Source organism: Aspergillus niger (genome assembly GCF_000002855.4).
Source record: "Aspergillus niger supercontig An08".
In the NCBI taxonomy this organism is placed as follows: domain Eukaryota; kingdom Fungi; phylum Ascomycota; class Eurotiomycetes; order Eurotiales; family Aspergillaceae; genus Aspergillus; species Aspergillus niger.
In genome coordinates, this window is record NT_166524.1 from 1,277,836 (window position 1) to 1,292,876 (window position 15,041).

General features: G+C 49.8%; 6 protein-coding genes across 6 annotated transcripts; 5 read left to right on the plus strand and 1 right to left on the minus strand.

Annotated features, from left to right (window-relative positions):
* Positions 1 to 599: 599 nt before the first annotated feature.
* Positions 600 to 1,646, plus strand: An08g05320 (uncharacterized protein; the record flags this gene model as incomplete). Its single annotated transcript, XM_059749056.1, has 2 exons — positions 600 to 1,044; positions 1,114 to 1,646. The coding sequence occupies 2 exons, from the start codon at positions 600 to 602 to the stop codon at positions 1,644 to 1,646; spliced, it is 978 nt and encodes a 325-aa protein (XP_059604035.1).
* Positions 1,647 to 1,933: 287 nt separating this feature from the next.
* Positions 1,934 to 3,576, minus strand: An08g05330 (uncharacterized protein; the record flags this gene model as incomplete). The annotated part of the gene is made up of 3 exons (XM_001392613.1): positions 1,934 to 2,082; positions 2,140 to 2,406; positions 2,463 to 3,576. 3 exons carry the CDS (start codon positions 3,574 to 3,576, stop codon positions 1,934 to 1,936), a joined length of 1,530 nt encoding a protein of 509 aa, XP_001392650.1.
* Positions 3,577 to 4,006: 430 nt separating this feature from the next.
* On the plus strand, positions 4,007 to 6,010 carry An08g05340 (uncharacterized protein; the record flags this gene model as incomplete). Its single annotated transcript, XM_059749057.1, has 2 exons — positions 4,007 to 5,595; positions 5,638 to 6,010. The coding sequence occupies 2 exons, from the start codon at positions 4,007 to 4,009 to the stop codon at positions 6,008 to 6,010; spliced, it is 1,962 nt and encodes a 653-aa protein (XP_059604036.1).
* Positions 6,011 to 7,413: 1,403 nt separating this feature from the next.
* Positions 7,414 to 8,999, plus strand: An08g05350 (uncharacterized protein; the record flags this gene model as incomplete). Its single annotated transcript, XM_001392614.3, has 2 exons — positions 7,414 to 7,641; positions 7,719 to 8,999. 2 exons carry the CDS (start codon positions 7,414 to 7,416, stop codon positions 8,997 to 8,999), a joined length of 1,509 nt encoding a protein of 502 aa, XP_001392651.3.
* A 200-nt stretch (positions 9,000 to 9,199) lies between these two features.
* Positions 9,200 to 13,270, plus strand: An08g05360 (uncharacterized protein; the record flags this gene model as incomplete). Its single annotated transcript, XM_059749059.1, is given in 6 exon segments — positions 9,200 to 9,521; positions 9,576 to 10,150; positions 10,211 to 10,765; positions 10,823 to 12,783; positions 12,848 to 12,963; positions 13,018 to 13,270. Coding segments are annotated over 6 exon segments (3,782 nt in total), but the record flags the coding sequence as incomplete, so codon positions are not given.
* A 707-nt stretch (positions 13,271 to 13,977) lies between these two features.
* On the plus strand, positions 13,978 to 15,035 carry An08g05370 (hypothetical protein; the record flags this gene model as incomplete). Its single annotated transcript, XM_059749060.1, has 5 exons — positions 13,978 to 14,180; positions 14,272 to 14,304; positions 14,387 to 14,479; positions 14,624 to 14,758; positions 14,963 to 15,035. 5 exons carry the CDS (start codon positions 13,978 to 13,980, stop codon positions 15,033 to 15,035), a joined length of 537 nt encoding a protein of 178 aa, XP_059604038.1.
* Between the last annotated feature and the right edge of the window lie 6 nt (positions 15,036 to 15,041).

Below are 15,041 nucleotides of genomic sequence, written 5' to 3' on the forward strand. Positions count from 1 at the left end.
CGTTAATTGTGGCGATGGAAGCTGATCCTGCTGTATCGGACTGGGTTTTTTCCGTCGGTCGTATCGAGGCCGCCCTTTGTTTATGCCTTGCATTACATGGCTTCGGATAAGTCGACGGGTACTTCTGTCGGGCTTTTTGTTATCTGTTGATATAATGAAGTGCATGATTTGGTGGAGATAGCTCCAGTTGTATGCGCGATTTAGTAGGATGTGAAACGGGGAGCTCGGTCGAGATGCTGGCTGTGATGTGAAATCATAAAAGTAGAATGACATTCAGGGTCTTAATATCATTTACCCGAACAGGAACTTGAAGAGGGTGAAGGGGGCTTTTATGGTTGGTTTGTCAGCTGGTGATGCTGACAGGAACCGATGGCGTGTCGCTGCTTCTAATATCATTTGCCGATTCCGGTATAGTCACCGGCCTTGGTATACTTCCTGCTGGATTCATTCGGCGACACCATATCTACAATACTATTTTCCTTCTTGGGAAGCTGGAAGCAAGATAAATATCTTCTCAAGATGTCTCCCATGGTGAGTTTCTTTCTCTCTCCAATTACCAGAAATTCCTGACATACTCTTACTCTTTTGCAATTCGCACCATGTCCACAGATCGAAAGACCGTCCTCATCACGGGCTGCTCCGATGGAGGCATCGGAGCTGCACTGGCTGAGACCTTCCACGATCACCGCTATCATGTCTTTGCCACTGTGCGCACGCCATCAAAGGCCCCCAAGTCTCTCATCAACTCTCCCAATGCCACCGTCCTCACCCTGGATGTGCTGGACTCGACGTCTATCTCTGATGCCGTGGAAAAGGTGACGAAAGCCACTGGCGGCAAGCTTGACGTTCTAGTAAACAATAGTGGAGGCAGCATTATTCTCCCCGCTTTGGATACTTCAATCGAGGACGGCAAAAAGTTATTCGACTTGAATTTCTGGGCGCCCTTAGCTGTGACGCAGGCCTTTGCTCCTCTACTGATCAGGTCCAAAGGTTGTCTTGTAAACAATACATCAGTGAATGGAGCTCTACCATTTGTATTCATGAGTGAGTCCAGTCCCTCTCCAAATACAGTCACAGAGCCTGGCATTCTCTAACTAGTATATCTCACTTAAGGCATGTACAATTCCTCAAAAGCGGCCTTTATGAGCGCCAGCGAGACTTGGCGTATGGAGCTGGCTCCGCTGGGTGTTCGGACCATCACTCTTATGACTGGTGGTGTGAAGACTAAGTTCTTTGACAATTACGTCCCTCGCCAGGTCCCCGAGAACTCATATTACATTGGAGCAAAGGATGCTGTTCAGAAAATGGGAGATGGGAGCTTGCAGGATAGCGGCATCGACAGGTACTCATATGCCTCTAAAGTGTTTCAGGCAGTCGAGAGGAAGGTGTCAGGAAAGCTGTGGGTTGGTGGAGGCGCTGTTCCTGCGAAATGGGCACTGTGGTTATTGCCGCAATGGGGTGTGGTAGGTATCCTTCTCCTTTTTGCTGCAGAGTACCTATGTGGCATTGATGAAGATGATGTACTAAATGCTTTGGTAGGATTTGATGATGAGAAAAATGTTTCCTGTGTTTGGAACAATCGAAGCTGGGGTGAAGAAAGACGCTTAAAGTCGTATACTAGCTGCGCAACCGTCATGGCTGCGTAGCTGGGGTTACGCAGTCGCCGTGCCGTTATTCTCAGAGTAATGATAATGCTTTTTCCCCCAGGATTTGGTATCATTAATATAGTAGTCGCTTTTGGCCTATACAATTATAGTCACCTGATGAGCTCTGGTGTCCTTCCTTGTTTGCATACACTAAACCATTGCTTCTCACCAGCTTTCATGTCTTTTGGCCAAACTCATCACTGCATGAACCAGCACTCATCCAGTATCTCTTCGCTCATCAGCCAGACGATTATTATCCAAGAAAGTCTACACATCTATGGGAAGGCCTAGCTAAGCCCAACTAGCACCCCATTCTCATTCTCGAAAGTCATACTAATGCGTTCCGTCCATGGCCTAGCATTATAATCTGACACGGTTGAGAAGGTTTGGAATATGCGAGCCACAATGTATGTGAGCACAGTCATAGCATAATGTTCTGCTCTTTTGTTAGCCAGTGCATCTTGCGCATCACCGTAAATGAACGGAAGCTTACGGCCAGGGCAGATTCTAGGACCCTTATTGAACGGGATATAGCCAGCCATGTCTCCGCTTAGCTGTTCCCACCGCTCTGGACGGAATTCCTCAGGATCCTCCCCAAAATCCTTCCCTAAGCGATGCCTAGCCCAGGTGGAAAAAACTACAATGTCTCCTTTCATAACAAGAACCGGCTTATCACCATGAGCTCCACCTCCAGTTGGCAGGGTTGATTCCTTGTTTGCCACTCTCGCATTCAAAACAACTGGGGGAAATAGTCGCATCGCTGGACAATGATATTAGTGCATGACCTAACTGAGATGGCCAAAAGAGGTTTCGAACCTTCTTGAAGGACCCAGCGGACATATTGCAGCGTCCCGAGTTGCCCCCACGTTGGAGGTGTCAATCCAATGGCGTCAATGATGGATGCTTGCAGCTTATGCACAACGCGCTCGTTCTGGGCAAGACAGTAGAAAAGGCCCGAAAGTGTCGTGCTCATGCTATCGTTTGCAAGTAAGATACTCAAAGCTTGATCGGTAAGCTGTGATACCCGATTTGTATCGGAGTATGATTCGAGTGTAGGCAGTTCATCCGCCTCTTTGTCCACACTGCCTTGTCTTTCCAGATCTCTAACAACCCGAGTCATCACATATGCTCGTGAGCTCTTGCAAGCCTGCAGGAAGCTCCGTTTGGGTACTAAATGACGAAGCGGGCCACGGAAGCCATCTTGCACGATTCTATTCTTAACAAGAAGCAGATCCTTGAAAAATTGCTTCTTTTCTTGGGATTGGGTGGAGCTGAGAGCATCAATAGACTCTCCCAGGGAAAACAAGGTCTGCATGTCTAGAGACAGACCAAACGCGCAGGACTGGATATCGAAGGGTCGCCCATTCAGAGGGATGTGCCGAAGAAAAGCTTGGAAGTGCTGCTCACACAAGCTAAGATCGATGGCCTTGCGAAGGTCGGAGAGCCGACTTCGCAACTGTTCCCGGCTTGTTTTCCAGGCCGCACCGTCAAGGGTGAATATGCCATGTGGTGTGATTGGCTCAAACAATGGCCTTCGCAACGGAGAACTATCGAAGTCAACAAATGCCGCTGAAAGCAGATGTTTGATATTGTCCGCGTTGCAGGTAAATAGCAGCCGATACCCTAAGACATTGGAGGCATATGTCTCCCCATATCTCTCGAAGAGTGCATTTGTGTACGGGAGAGACGTTCGACGGCGGAAATGATATGCCAACTCGATTGATTTAGCGATGCCAAAAATGTCATATTGGAAGCGGTCGCTTTCGTTGGGCGGCTGCTCACAGCCATGAAGTCGCTCAAGTTGTCGCGATCTTCGGCGCTGGTTGAAATTATTTGCCAAGAGGGTGATCGCGACACCAACGGCAATTACAGCCAAAGCTAGGAGAAGGCCGTTTGGCCTGGAGGGTCCGGATAGCAGCAGTGCTGTCATGTTTGAATTGTACCTTTGGACATCCTGCATGGTGACAAAGCAAGGACAAAGCAGAGGCCATATGCTGACGGGGAACGGTTACGCTGGGTAACAGTCAGTCATGCTCGGATGACTGGTCTATCGAGTGAAAAGAGATTGCAGGTAAGCAGACCTGGAATCCTTGACGAGAGTGATTAACAGGGGAATCAAGGAAGGAAAGAGAGACCCCGCGCCCTCACATGCGACCCACCAATATCCATGCTACTAGAATACGCTAAACATGCTCGACTACTATAAATTTGCATAGTTTCTCCTTACTACAGAGCTGGAGAATCGATATAGAACATCTCTTCCTGTTGTCCGAGAGGCAGTTGTTTGCTGTTACCTCTACTACAACTTTATAATTGCTACTTTGCTACTTTCCACTCTCGAAACCCACGCCGGCTTTGTGATGATGACTTTGAGAGAAGAGGGCCACAAAGAAGGCATAACCCCCGGGAAAGAGCAACTTACTTCAGATATAGAGCATAGTCTGAAGCTTGCAACCGAATATGCTCTCAGTTCGATACGCTCTGATGGGCATTGGTGCGGGGAGTTAAGGTCCAATGTTACTATCACGGCCGAGTATATCTTCCTTCGACACGCTTTAGGCCTGGATTTGAGGACCGACAATGCGGCTTACTGCCGCTATATACTATCACAGCAGAACTGCGATGGTTCATGGGGCCTAGCACCTGAGTATCCAGGTGACGTATCCACCACGACTGAAGCCTACTTAGCACTCAAGTTGCTGGGGACGAGTCCAGACATGCCGGCCATGCAACAAGCTCGTGCATTTGTTCGCAAAGCAGGCGGTGCTGAAAAAGTTCGCGTTTTCACTCGCATATTCCTGGCAACCTTCGGCTTATTTCCATGGGATGCAGTGCCCCAGCTACCCGTGGAGCTAATTCTTTTGCCTTCCAGTTGTCCAATCAACATGTACACTTTAGCGTCCTGGGCCCGAGGAACGATTGCCCCGCTGCTGATTATCTGCCACCATCAGCCCGTGTACGCGCTACCGGAGGACTACCTAGATGAGTTATGGCTCGATCCGACGGACAAAAATGTGCCGTATGGCTCGTCACTCCGGGATCTGCTGTCTCGGGGAGACATTACTGGACTTGCATTTAGTGTCGTGGATAACTTGCTCTACTATCTGAACGGTCTGCGTTCCGTCCCTTTGCTCCGATCATACGCTCGACGAAAATGCATACAGTGGATCCTCGAGCGCCAGGAACCTACTGGTGACTGGGCTGGGATCTTTCCTCCAATGCATGCCAGTATTTATGCGTTCGTGCTGGAGGGCTACGAGCTAAATGACCCTCCAGTCCGCCTTGGAATCCAAGCATTGGAAAACTTTGCTTGGGAAGACGAGAAGGGCAAACGAATCCAAGCATGTGTGTCTCCCGTGTGGGACACAGCTTTGATGTCGATCGGGCTTTGCGATGCCATGTCGCCCGATAAGCAGATCCTCCAGCAGGCCATCACTTGGATCCGGAATCGCCAATTGCTGAAGCCCTGCGGGGACTGGCGCATCTACCGCTCTAAGCTAGCCCCTGGAGGGTTTAGCTTTGAGTACGAGAATAGCCACTATCCCGATGTGGACGACACCGCGGCCATCATTCTGGCTCAGCTTAAGCAGGATCCCCAGTCCGTCGCTTCGGACTCGGTGATTGCAGCAGCAACATGGATCCTAGGCATGCAGAACCCCGATGGAGGCTGGGCCGCCTTTGACGTGGAAAATGATAAGCTGTTCCTCAACAAAATTCCCTTCAGTGATATGGACAGCTTATGTGACACCTCCTGTGCCGATATTACTGGGCGGATTCTGGAAGCCTTCGGTTTAATGATGAAGCGTGAACTGAAAAGACCCGTCCTTTCTCCAATGCTACGGCATGCATGCATTCGGGGGATCACATACCTTGCATCCACACAAGAGTCCAACGGAGCCTGGTTCGGACGATGGGGATGTAATTACATCTATGGGACGTGTCATGCGCTGTGCGGATTGGCATATTACATGGAAGACGACAAGCGAGTCAGTGGGCTGGTGGCGCCGGCGCTACAGTGGCTAAAATCCAAGCAAAATGACGACGGCGGTTGGGGCGAACCGCTACTATCGTACCGAACACCGGGCACTCAGCTGCAGCAGCAATCAACGCCATCACAGACTGCATGGGCGCTAATGGGACTATTGGCCCACCTTCCCCTCACTGACCCTGCGATTGAGCGGGGGATTCGGTGGCTGGTATGCTCACAGCAGCCGGAAAAGGGCAATGGAGCTTCCTGGCCCGAAGCGGTCTACACGGGAACAGGATTTCCCAATCATTTCTATTTGGGCTACGACTATTATCGGCATTACTTTCCCATGATGGCTCTTGGGCGCTATTTGCAGGCGAGTCAAGCCCAGGCTTGAAGATGCCGCAAGGAGGTGTTTCGCAGCCAACCGATCGATCACATGCGTCTGCGCCTTTGAACAATAACTTGGATAACTATGTAGACAGAGATTGTGAGGCAGTCACCGCAACTAGTATATATATCATATTTTTTAGTATTTACCAGGACTATCTGAGTGTTTTCACCTGTAGTACTTTTTAGCTTCGACTAGTTCCTGGTACGTCCTTGCAGCATAGTAGCAACACAACCTTAAAATTGTAGGAACTTTCTTTTTTCAGTACTGCTGACACGTGTGCCAACCCAAGATTAACTTTACAACCGTACCATTCTTCAAGAATAAACTTATCAACGCCTCATTATGCGTAAACATGAAGAAACGCGGCAGCATTACCATGCTGTATAACCACCAAAAATCGGAGAGAGCTGATGCTCACGTATTGTGACAAAAACTATCAGATCATGCATGAGACACTCATGAAAGCGAGTGAATTCCTAGCCATCGCCACCATTTTAATTTATTCAATTAGCCGAGCACAACTGCATAATGCAGCTAGATATCACTAGTAGATACTCCGTATGTGGATCCTTACTTGGTCAAAGCGGCCAGAGAGTAGTCCCGGGATACTCATTAGCACATGAATTGACGACAACAAGGAATTCGAGTGAACAAGCACGAGACACGTAGCGTGCATACTGTTTGTTTGTCGGATATATTGGATTGGATCGGGACTTGAGAGTCGGTCTAGATGGACTAGTGGATATGGATAGTGTACTCCGTATGCAGACCCCGCTTCCTTTGTTGGGATCACAATGGGTCTGTTCATTTGGATGGATTTGGTAGGTGCTCCGTAGTATGAGCTAGCATTTTGAACTAGCAGGGCTGAAGGGCGGAAAAACATTTCCTTCTCCGTGTGGTCAGGTAGTATCTAGTGGGACTGCGAAGAATGTACCCAAAAGGATCGTGAGGTACTTCTTGAGAATCATTGGTTCTTCTGAAGGTATGCTGTGAGACATCGTAGATTGGGACGGGCTCTTCAGCGGGCGTGCCAGTATGTCGAGGGGGAAAGGGAATATCGTTCTTCGGGGCGGGCGGGGCGTGCGGCTGAACTGCATGATCGTGTTGTATGAAGTTGCCTTTCGTCACATTCCCCTTCCTTCAAGTGGATCAAGATAGATCGATTGCATTATTGGGAACGTGGCGGGGCGCAGTGATTGCTTTCCCTCTTGTGGGACTCTGAGCAGCTCCTTCCCTGCTTGAACCCCCCCCTCTTCCCGGTTGGCATTCGTGTGACTTTATGATGCAGATGGAGATGAAGATGACAGCTTGTGCAGAAAACCAGAGAGCCGTGGCATGCCTGAATTTCTCTGCATTCCGCTCCTCCTTTCTTGTTTGGCCCACGCCTTGCACGATAGCCCAACAAAATGATGGATTTTTTCCCGATCTTCAACCGTGCCCGGCCAGCAACTGTGCCCACTGACAAGGTTGTCCCCCTACGGTATTGGGATGACCTAGACTACCTCCGTCGTCTCTGCCATGATTTCACCTTTCGCTTTGACGACGTACTGGACGCCTCCAAACTCGATGCTGCTCTGGCACGTTTGACAGAGATTGGAAACTGGGGCCAGTTGGGAGCTCGTCTGCGCCTGAACGTATGAATATGAAGATTCCTCCATTCTCATATCAATTCCTGCTGGTATCAACAAGGCTAACGCTCTCTCCAAACCAGGATCAAAATCGCCTCGAATACCACATTCCTGCTGAGTATACCAAGGCGCGGCCTGCATACAACTTCACCACCAATGAGTATGGGTTGCGCATCTCCGAGCACGCACTCGGTAAGCAGCTACCAAAAGCAGGCCAAGATCAATCGGTTCTTTCGCCTTCGCCCGCTGTCTTCGCTCCTATTGTCCGCCATCCGGATAGTCCTCGTAAATTGGCTGATTGGATTTACACTGATCGGCCACAACTTCATATCCATGTTTCTGTCTTTCAAGACGCAACTCTCGTGACGGTCAGCTATGTTCATACGCTTTTTGATGCTATTGCGCGGACAACCTTCTTCAAGGCGTGGATAGCTGTTCTGCGGGGTCGAGAAGACGAAGTACCACCTTTCATCCCTTTTGAACATGATCCTCTGCGCACACTGGGTACAGAAGCCCCGGTGAAGCCGTATAGTAATTTTGGCCGCGCTCTTAGCGGACTTAGCCTAGTGATATTTGGGCTGCGGTATCTGTGGGAGCTACTGTGGTACCAGAAAGAGGAGGAACATCCTATTCGCCTGCCAAGACGATGCGTGGAACAGCTGAAGGAATCTGCTCGAAAGGAGCTTGCTGCAATGAGTCCGGATAATGAGGCAAAGGCACCCTTCCTGAGTGAAGGCGATGTTGTAATGGCGTGGTGGGTGAGGACCATCACCACAGCTCTGAATCCTGCGCCAAATCGAACCATCATGGTCATGAACGTCTTCAACGTATGGGCACTTTTTGAAGAATGGTTTCCGAGTGGCGGAGCGGGGTTCATTGGAAACGCCTTTTTCTACTCCTACACACTGCTGGTTGCAAGCCAGGTTATCCAGGATGCTAGCCTCGCGTATGTGGCGTCCAAGAACCGTAAAGCCCTCATGGAGCACCGGACAAAGGAACAGGTTCAAGCCTTGACCTCCATGCAGAGGGCATCGTTCACTCGGACACCACCAGTTGTCGGAGATGCCAATTTGCTGTTCATGGCATGCACCAATCAACACAAGGCCAGATATTTTGAACTGGACTTCTCGGCCGCCGTGGTGGCTCCAGGAGTACCTCTGAGCGAACGACCACATGCTCTAGGTAGACCGTCGTATATCAACGACATTGAGACTTGTCAGGGTTATCCGACCCGGAACGTAGTCAGGATTATCGGGAAGGATGCTGCGGGGGATTATTGGCTTCTGTTCAAAACCCGACCTGGGGCGTGGGCAGCAATCCATAGACAGTTGGTAGCATTGCTGGAGCTGGATGAGCAGAAATGATGTATGTTAAGCGGATTAGCTATACGTTAAACTTGAGACCAGGGGTTCTGGATTTGGAAAGAACCATGTCAATGCCGTGACCCACGTAGCAATCGCATTTTAGTCCAATCCATTTTAGTCGATCACATCTTAGTCCTTATAAATAAGCCGGTCGCCCGGAGCATTTAGCCTTAGTTCAGCACTTTGGGATTAAGCTACTCATGAGCATGTCCAGCCAGGGAATCCCACTCAAGGTTATCCAGCCAACTGCCGACACAACGCATAAGGCAGAGGCCCTCCAGTCCCAAATTCATATAGTGCGCAGCACTGCCAATATCTTTACCATTTACCGAACCGCCAACACATCGCAGCTATGTCTGCTGTTTCTATCAGGATGCTGCGCAATAGTCGCGGGCGCAGCAATGCCTCTAGTGACAGTCGTGTATGGAAACTTTGCACGCGAGTTCATCACCGGAGATAACAATGCACCGGACGAAATTCGACACCATGTTCAGAGTCTCGCGCTCTACTTGGTGTATATCGGTAGGCAGATCTGGATTAATCCGTTATCTGTCACCATCTGACGCAGCAGCGCAGCAATCGGGTCTCTGATCACGACTGCCATCAGCACATTTGGCTTCAACACCATCGGAGAGCAAATCTCGCGCCAGCTTCAGCAGAAATACCTCGCTTCAGCCTTGCGGCAGAATATGGCTTATTTCGATGTGGTCGGTATTGGCGAGTTGACGTCTCATATGGATCAGGATATGAAGCTTATCCAAGCTGGTATCTCGCAAAAAGTTGGTGAGCTTCTTTCTGGGTTGTCTGGCTTTGTTGTTGCAATTATCTGCGCGTTCATCCAGAATGGGCGCTTTGCAGGCATCATGATCTCTCAACCGATTGCCCTGCTTACACTCATCGGCGTGATGGGGGGATTTTTAAGTTTAACACAGCGAAGGAGTCTAGCTCAGTACGTCAGAGCAGACAATTTGGCCCAGGAAGTGCTCAGCGCCATGAGAAGCGTCATTGCTTCTCGAAGCCAGGAAAGGTATGGCAAAAGGTATTACGAAGCGTTGCGACATCCAGCAGAATTGGACTTTCGGGAGCGCTTCATCTTCGGTATGCTTGTTGCAGGGTCTGTCATGGTTATGCACTGGGCGAACGGGTTGGGCGTATGTATATAGTTAGTCCCCTTCCAGTTTCTTGCTCCAGCCACGCTAATGATTGCCAAGTTCTGGCAGGCTGACCATCTCCTCCGCCAAGGGCATTGCACTATTTCGGAAGTCTTGACAATTCTGTATGCAATGGCCGTTGCGGGTGGAATGCTAAGCCAAGCATTGCCATCCATTGTCAATATCACCCAGGCCAACGCGGCTGTCAGCCGTGTCTTTTCGGTCATTGAGCGGGAATCACCGATAGATCCTTCTGCAAGTACCGGGGTGACGCATAGTCGGGTCAGAGGAGATATTAGCTTCGAAGATATACACTTTACGTATCCTTCGCGGCCTGAAGGGAAGGTTTTGAAAGGTGTCGATTTTGTTGTACCTGCTGGACACACTGTAGCGTTTGTTGGACCATCTGGGTCTGGGAAATCAACCGTGTTTGCCCTTTTAGAACGACTGTACCATCCACACAGTGGTCGGATCATGCTGGATGGCGAGCCGATTGATGCCATGAACGTCGCGTGGCTAAGGTCGCAGATTGGGTATGTCGGTCAGGACGTCACCCTGTTTCGTGCATCAATACACGATAATATCGCATATGGGCTTCCCAAAGCTGCCGCTGAGGTGCTTCACGACCACTATCTTTTGCCTTCCAGTTCTGATACTGATTTTGTGAGGTAGAAAAAGGACGCATACGAGATACGAAAGCTCGTAATCGAGGCTGCCAAAGTTGCCCAAATTCACGATTTCGTTGCGAGTATGCCCAAGGAGTACAACACCATGATTGAGGCACATGGATCAAATCTCTCAGGGGGTCAGAAGCAGCGTCTTGCCATTGCCCGTGCAATCATCTCTCAACCAGCTATATTACTGCTGGATGAGGCCACGGCTGCACTTGACAGTCGGTGTGAAAAAGCAGTTCAGGAGGCGCTGGACAAAGTCGTCAAAGGACGAACTACCTTGATAATAGCCCACCGGCTGTCGACAGTCCAGAATGCTGACAAGATCATCGTCATGAAGGACAATCAGATCCTAGGCCAAGGCTCCCATGCGGAGTTGTTGAGTACATCTGCGATGTATCGAGAATTAGTGAGGCATCAGGCACTTGAAGCATTCCATCGATCAGAGGGAGACAGGCTTATCAGACAACGGCCGCACTCGTTGAGCACTCATGAAGAACATTCCAAAGATATCCTGGTCAAATTTGATACGGTGGACATACCAGAGGACGGCCTATTAGCAGTACGGTCGTCCAGTAGCAGTGTCGGGCGTGTTTGGAGTCTCAATAGACCAGAGTTTCCTTACATAGCCGCTGGCGTGAGCTTCAGCGTTCTGGCTGGAATAACATATCCTGTTCAAGCAATCTTCTTTGGTAACGGGATCATGTCAATGATTAATCCTAGCCTCAGTACCGGTGGACATAATGTTGAATTCTGGGCCACCATGTACCTTACCCTCGGTATTATCGCATTTGTCGTTTATTCGGTACGGGGATATTGCTTTGCCGTGTCCGCATCACAGTTGGTTCTCCGAGCCCGCTCGCAGTTGTTCAAACATCTGCTTGTGAACGATCTCCCCTTCTTCCAAGACAAGGACAATTCGATTGGTGCATTGGTCAGCTTCCTTGCATCTGGGCCTCGGCAAATCACTGGTGTTTCGGGAACATCACTGGGGCTTGTGGCTGAAAGCATTGTGATGCTCGCGACAGGAATTACCATCGGGTGTATCTTTGGGTGGAAGCTTGGTCTTGCTGCGACAGCAACGGTCCCATTAGTAGTTGTTTCCGGCTTTATGCAATACCACACTGTGGCGCGAGTACAGGAATACATCAAGCGTGACACTAGTGCTGTGGCTATTGCACATGAAGCCCTTTCTGCCATCAAGACTGTGACGGTTCTTGGTCTGCAGAAGGCCATCAGTGCATCGTTCGAAAGTGCAAGCCATCGAGACAGCCAACGCAAATACTGGCTGATGTTTGCTGCGACATATGAGTGCACTACCTCCCTCCGGGCGTTGAGCATCGCTTTCGTTTTCTGGTACGGCGGCACACACCTAATCGCAACTGGCGAATACAATGTCCAGCAGTTCTTCATCTGCTTCGCAGCCACGATGTGGGGATCTCAGTCTGCGTCCGTGCTTTTCGCACATGCTCCTGACATTGCAGGTTCTCAAGCTGCTGGTGCTAGACTGGAGGAGCTGATGCGCGCCGGAATATCAGCAGCCACCCACAGAAAGCTCAATAATGGCGACGCTGACGTGCCAAGTATTACCGCTAACGTTCGCTACGACGCGTCAACTTCAGATATCCAAGCCATTCGTCTCAATTAGCATTGAAAGATGTGAGTCTGAACGCTCCAGCGGGTGCCTTCATTGCTCTCGTGGGTGCTACAGGCAGCGGAAAGAGTTCGGTCATAAATCTGCTGGAGCGCTTCTACACCGGTGAAACTGGCGCAATAGCACTAGATGATATGCCCATTGAACAATATAACCTCGACAGTTACCGAGGGTATCTAGCGCTGGTCGACCAAAATCCTTGTCTAATCGGAGAAACTCTGAGCGATTGCCTGCAGAGTGGTGAGCTGGTTGTATTAGACGATGAGATCTTGGCCGCTTTGGAGGACGTTGGGTTAGCCGATTATGTGGTACGGGCCTTCAACCCCTCAAATATCCTTGTTACATATCCTGACTATCTTGATAATTTGTCAGCTATCACTCCCTCAAGGCTTAAGCACTCCAGTCATGGCCAACGGATCGACCCTGTCCGGGGGCCAGCGCCAGCGCATGGCCATCGCGAAGGCGCTTCTATGTCGGCCAAAGATTCTGTAAGGGGCCCCTTCATAGAAAATCCGTGATTAGTGGATCCTAACTCCTGTCAGTCTGCTTGATGAAGCAACTTCAGCACTAGACTCCGCCTCAGAGGAACTAGTTCAGAGGACACTTCAACGTGTGATGAAGGGGCGAACGGTCATCGCTGTTGCCCATCGACTGAAGACAATTGTCGATGCTGATGAAATCTTGGTATTCAAGCATGGACATATTGTAGAAAGAGGGACCCACAAGGAGTTGATGCAACTCGAGGGCGAATACTGGCAGATGGCCAGGTTACAGCAGGTGATGGGAGAAGCATGAACTGTGGAAGTTGTATATGCCCGGTTAGCACATAGTTGGACTATGCAGTTATGAATGGACATAACGTATTAGTAAGCGGAAAATGTTATGAAAATACCGAACCAAGAAATCCAAGACCCTGAGCATCATCATGTGACCCGGCAGTAGGCTTGGCAGACCCGAAAACAGACTAGTCAAGTGACCCGGCATGAAGGTCTGATCCCCCCAAAACAATCCATACAAAAACGAGTACGAGCGGAATCACCGGATGCCACCAATTACTCCCACCCCTTGGCAGACAGACCTGTCCGACTATTCGATACTCCTTGGCATATTTCTTATAAACAGGTCTCAGCACCAAAATTTAGCTAGCCACCTGATAGGTCGGTATATTAAAAAGTACTCCGTAGTTGAAAACTCGGCTCTCCTCCTGCCCCTGTACTTTGATAGGCAACAACCAATACCTGCACGGAGGCATTTGATAGCTCCGAGATTGGCAGGGTCCTGTTCCCTTCCGCGCAGATGCGTCGGAGAGAAGTGAGCGAATTGGTTCTGCTTGGGTTCAGCCATCAAGACTAAAGTAGCATTTCTGTGGGGACGACGACTAGTCAGGAAAGTCCAGGGGGGTTAACCTAACCTGATGGTTGGAAAGCAACCTTGGTTCTTCCGAATAAGGGGCAGTTCGTTACGGTATTGGGAGTTAGGGGTGGGTGTATGGATGTCGTACGATGGTGGTATGTAACTACTACGACCACCTAGACGACTACTTTTGTATCTCCCTGGAAGCAACCGGACTGTTTCAGATGCGCGATAAGATTCTGACAATATACTCGGTAGCGGAGTCTAGTACTCTTTTCATCTTTTATGGGGGATTTAATTTGGGGGCGGATAGCAGGTGGAAGTTGGAGGTAGGTACTATGCTCGTGCGTATGTATATAGAAGGACTTGCTTGACTCGAGTCAGGTGCAAGGATCGTTAGCGCTCGATGGTGTGTATCCAGTAGTTGTTGGTCGATAATGCAGGGCGTACTGTAGGGCATTTGTCTGCCCTACGAGGTGCATGATGTATCGATCTCGCTGGACATTATTAATACGTCTCTTGGCCTCAGCATCCTTTTAATTCTTGGCCTCATAGCAGGAGCGGAATCTCATATATGATTCGTGCCAACACACTGCCCCCTTGTGCTTTAGGGGAGTTTCAACACTGCAGGTCATCGTCTGAGAACCAGCCGTTCGGCGCCTCCAAATTGTCCTGCTTGCAGGGAAGGGAGGGACACGGACACTAAAATACAATGGGGAGATTTTCAGGATGGTGTCACCGTGGCACGGATAATTAGCCAAAGCCATCCTGCATCTGTGCTGTGCTGACTACTAGACACAATGGAGTCATGGACATTGCGACCAGGGAAGACCAAGGGGGGTGGGTGTGTAGCCCTATGAATCAGTTGGCTGCTTTGCTGAAGCTGGTTGGTGTTACGGTAAGCGGATGGTACGGAAGGCGTTCCCGTATGTAAGCAGTAGTAACAAACATCCCTAGGAGGGAAGATAAGTGGGGAGGGAGTGGGAAACAAAAAAAAGAGAGCCAAAGACACGTCGGGAAAGATGGCACGCGAGGCCCGACTCTTTTCCTCTTTCTTCCCTGAATTCGGCCAAAATCAATCAATCAATTATGGAGCGCCGTCTCCTTTGGGTGGATTCTTTGATGGTTGCCTAGGAACTATTACTCTCGTGATTCCGAAGAGAAGACCATCCATCCTGACACTCTCCTACAAAAGTATAACAAGTAGCTCTCT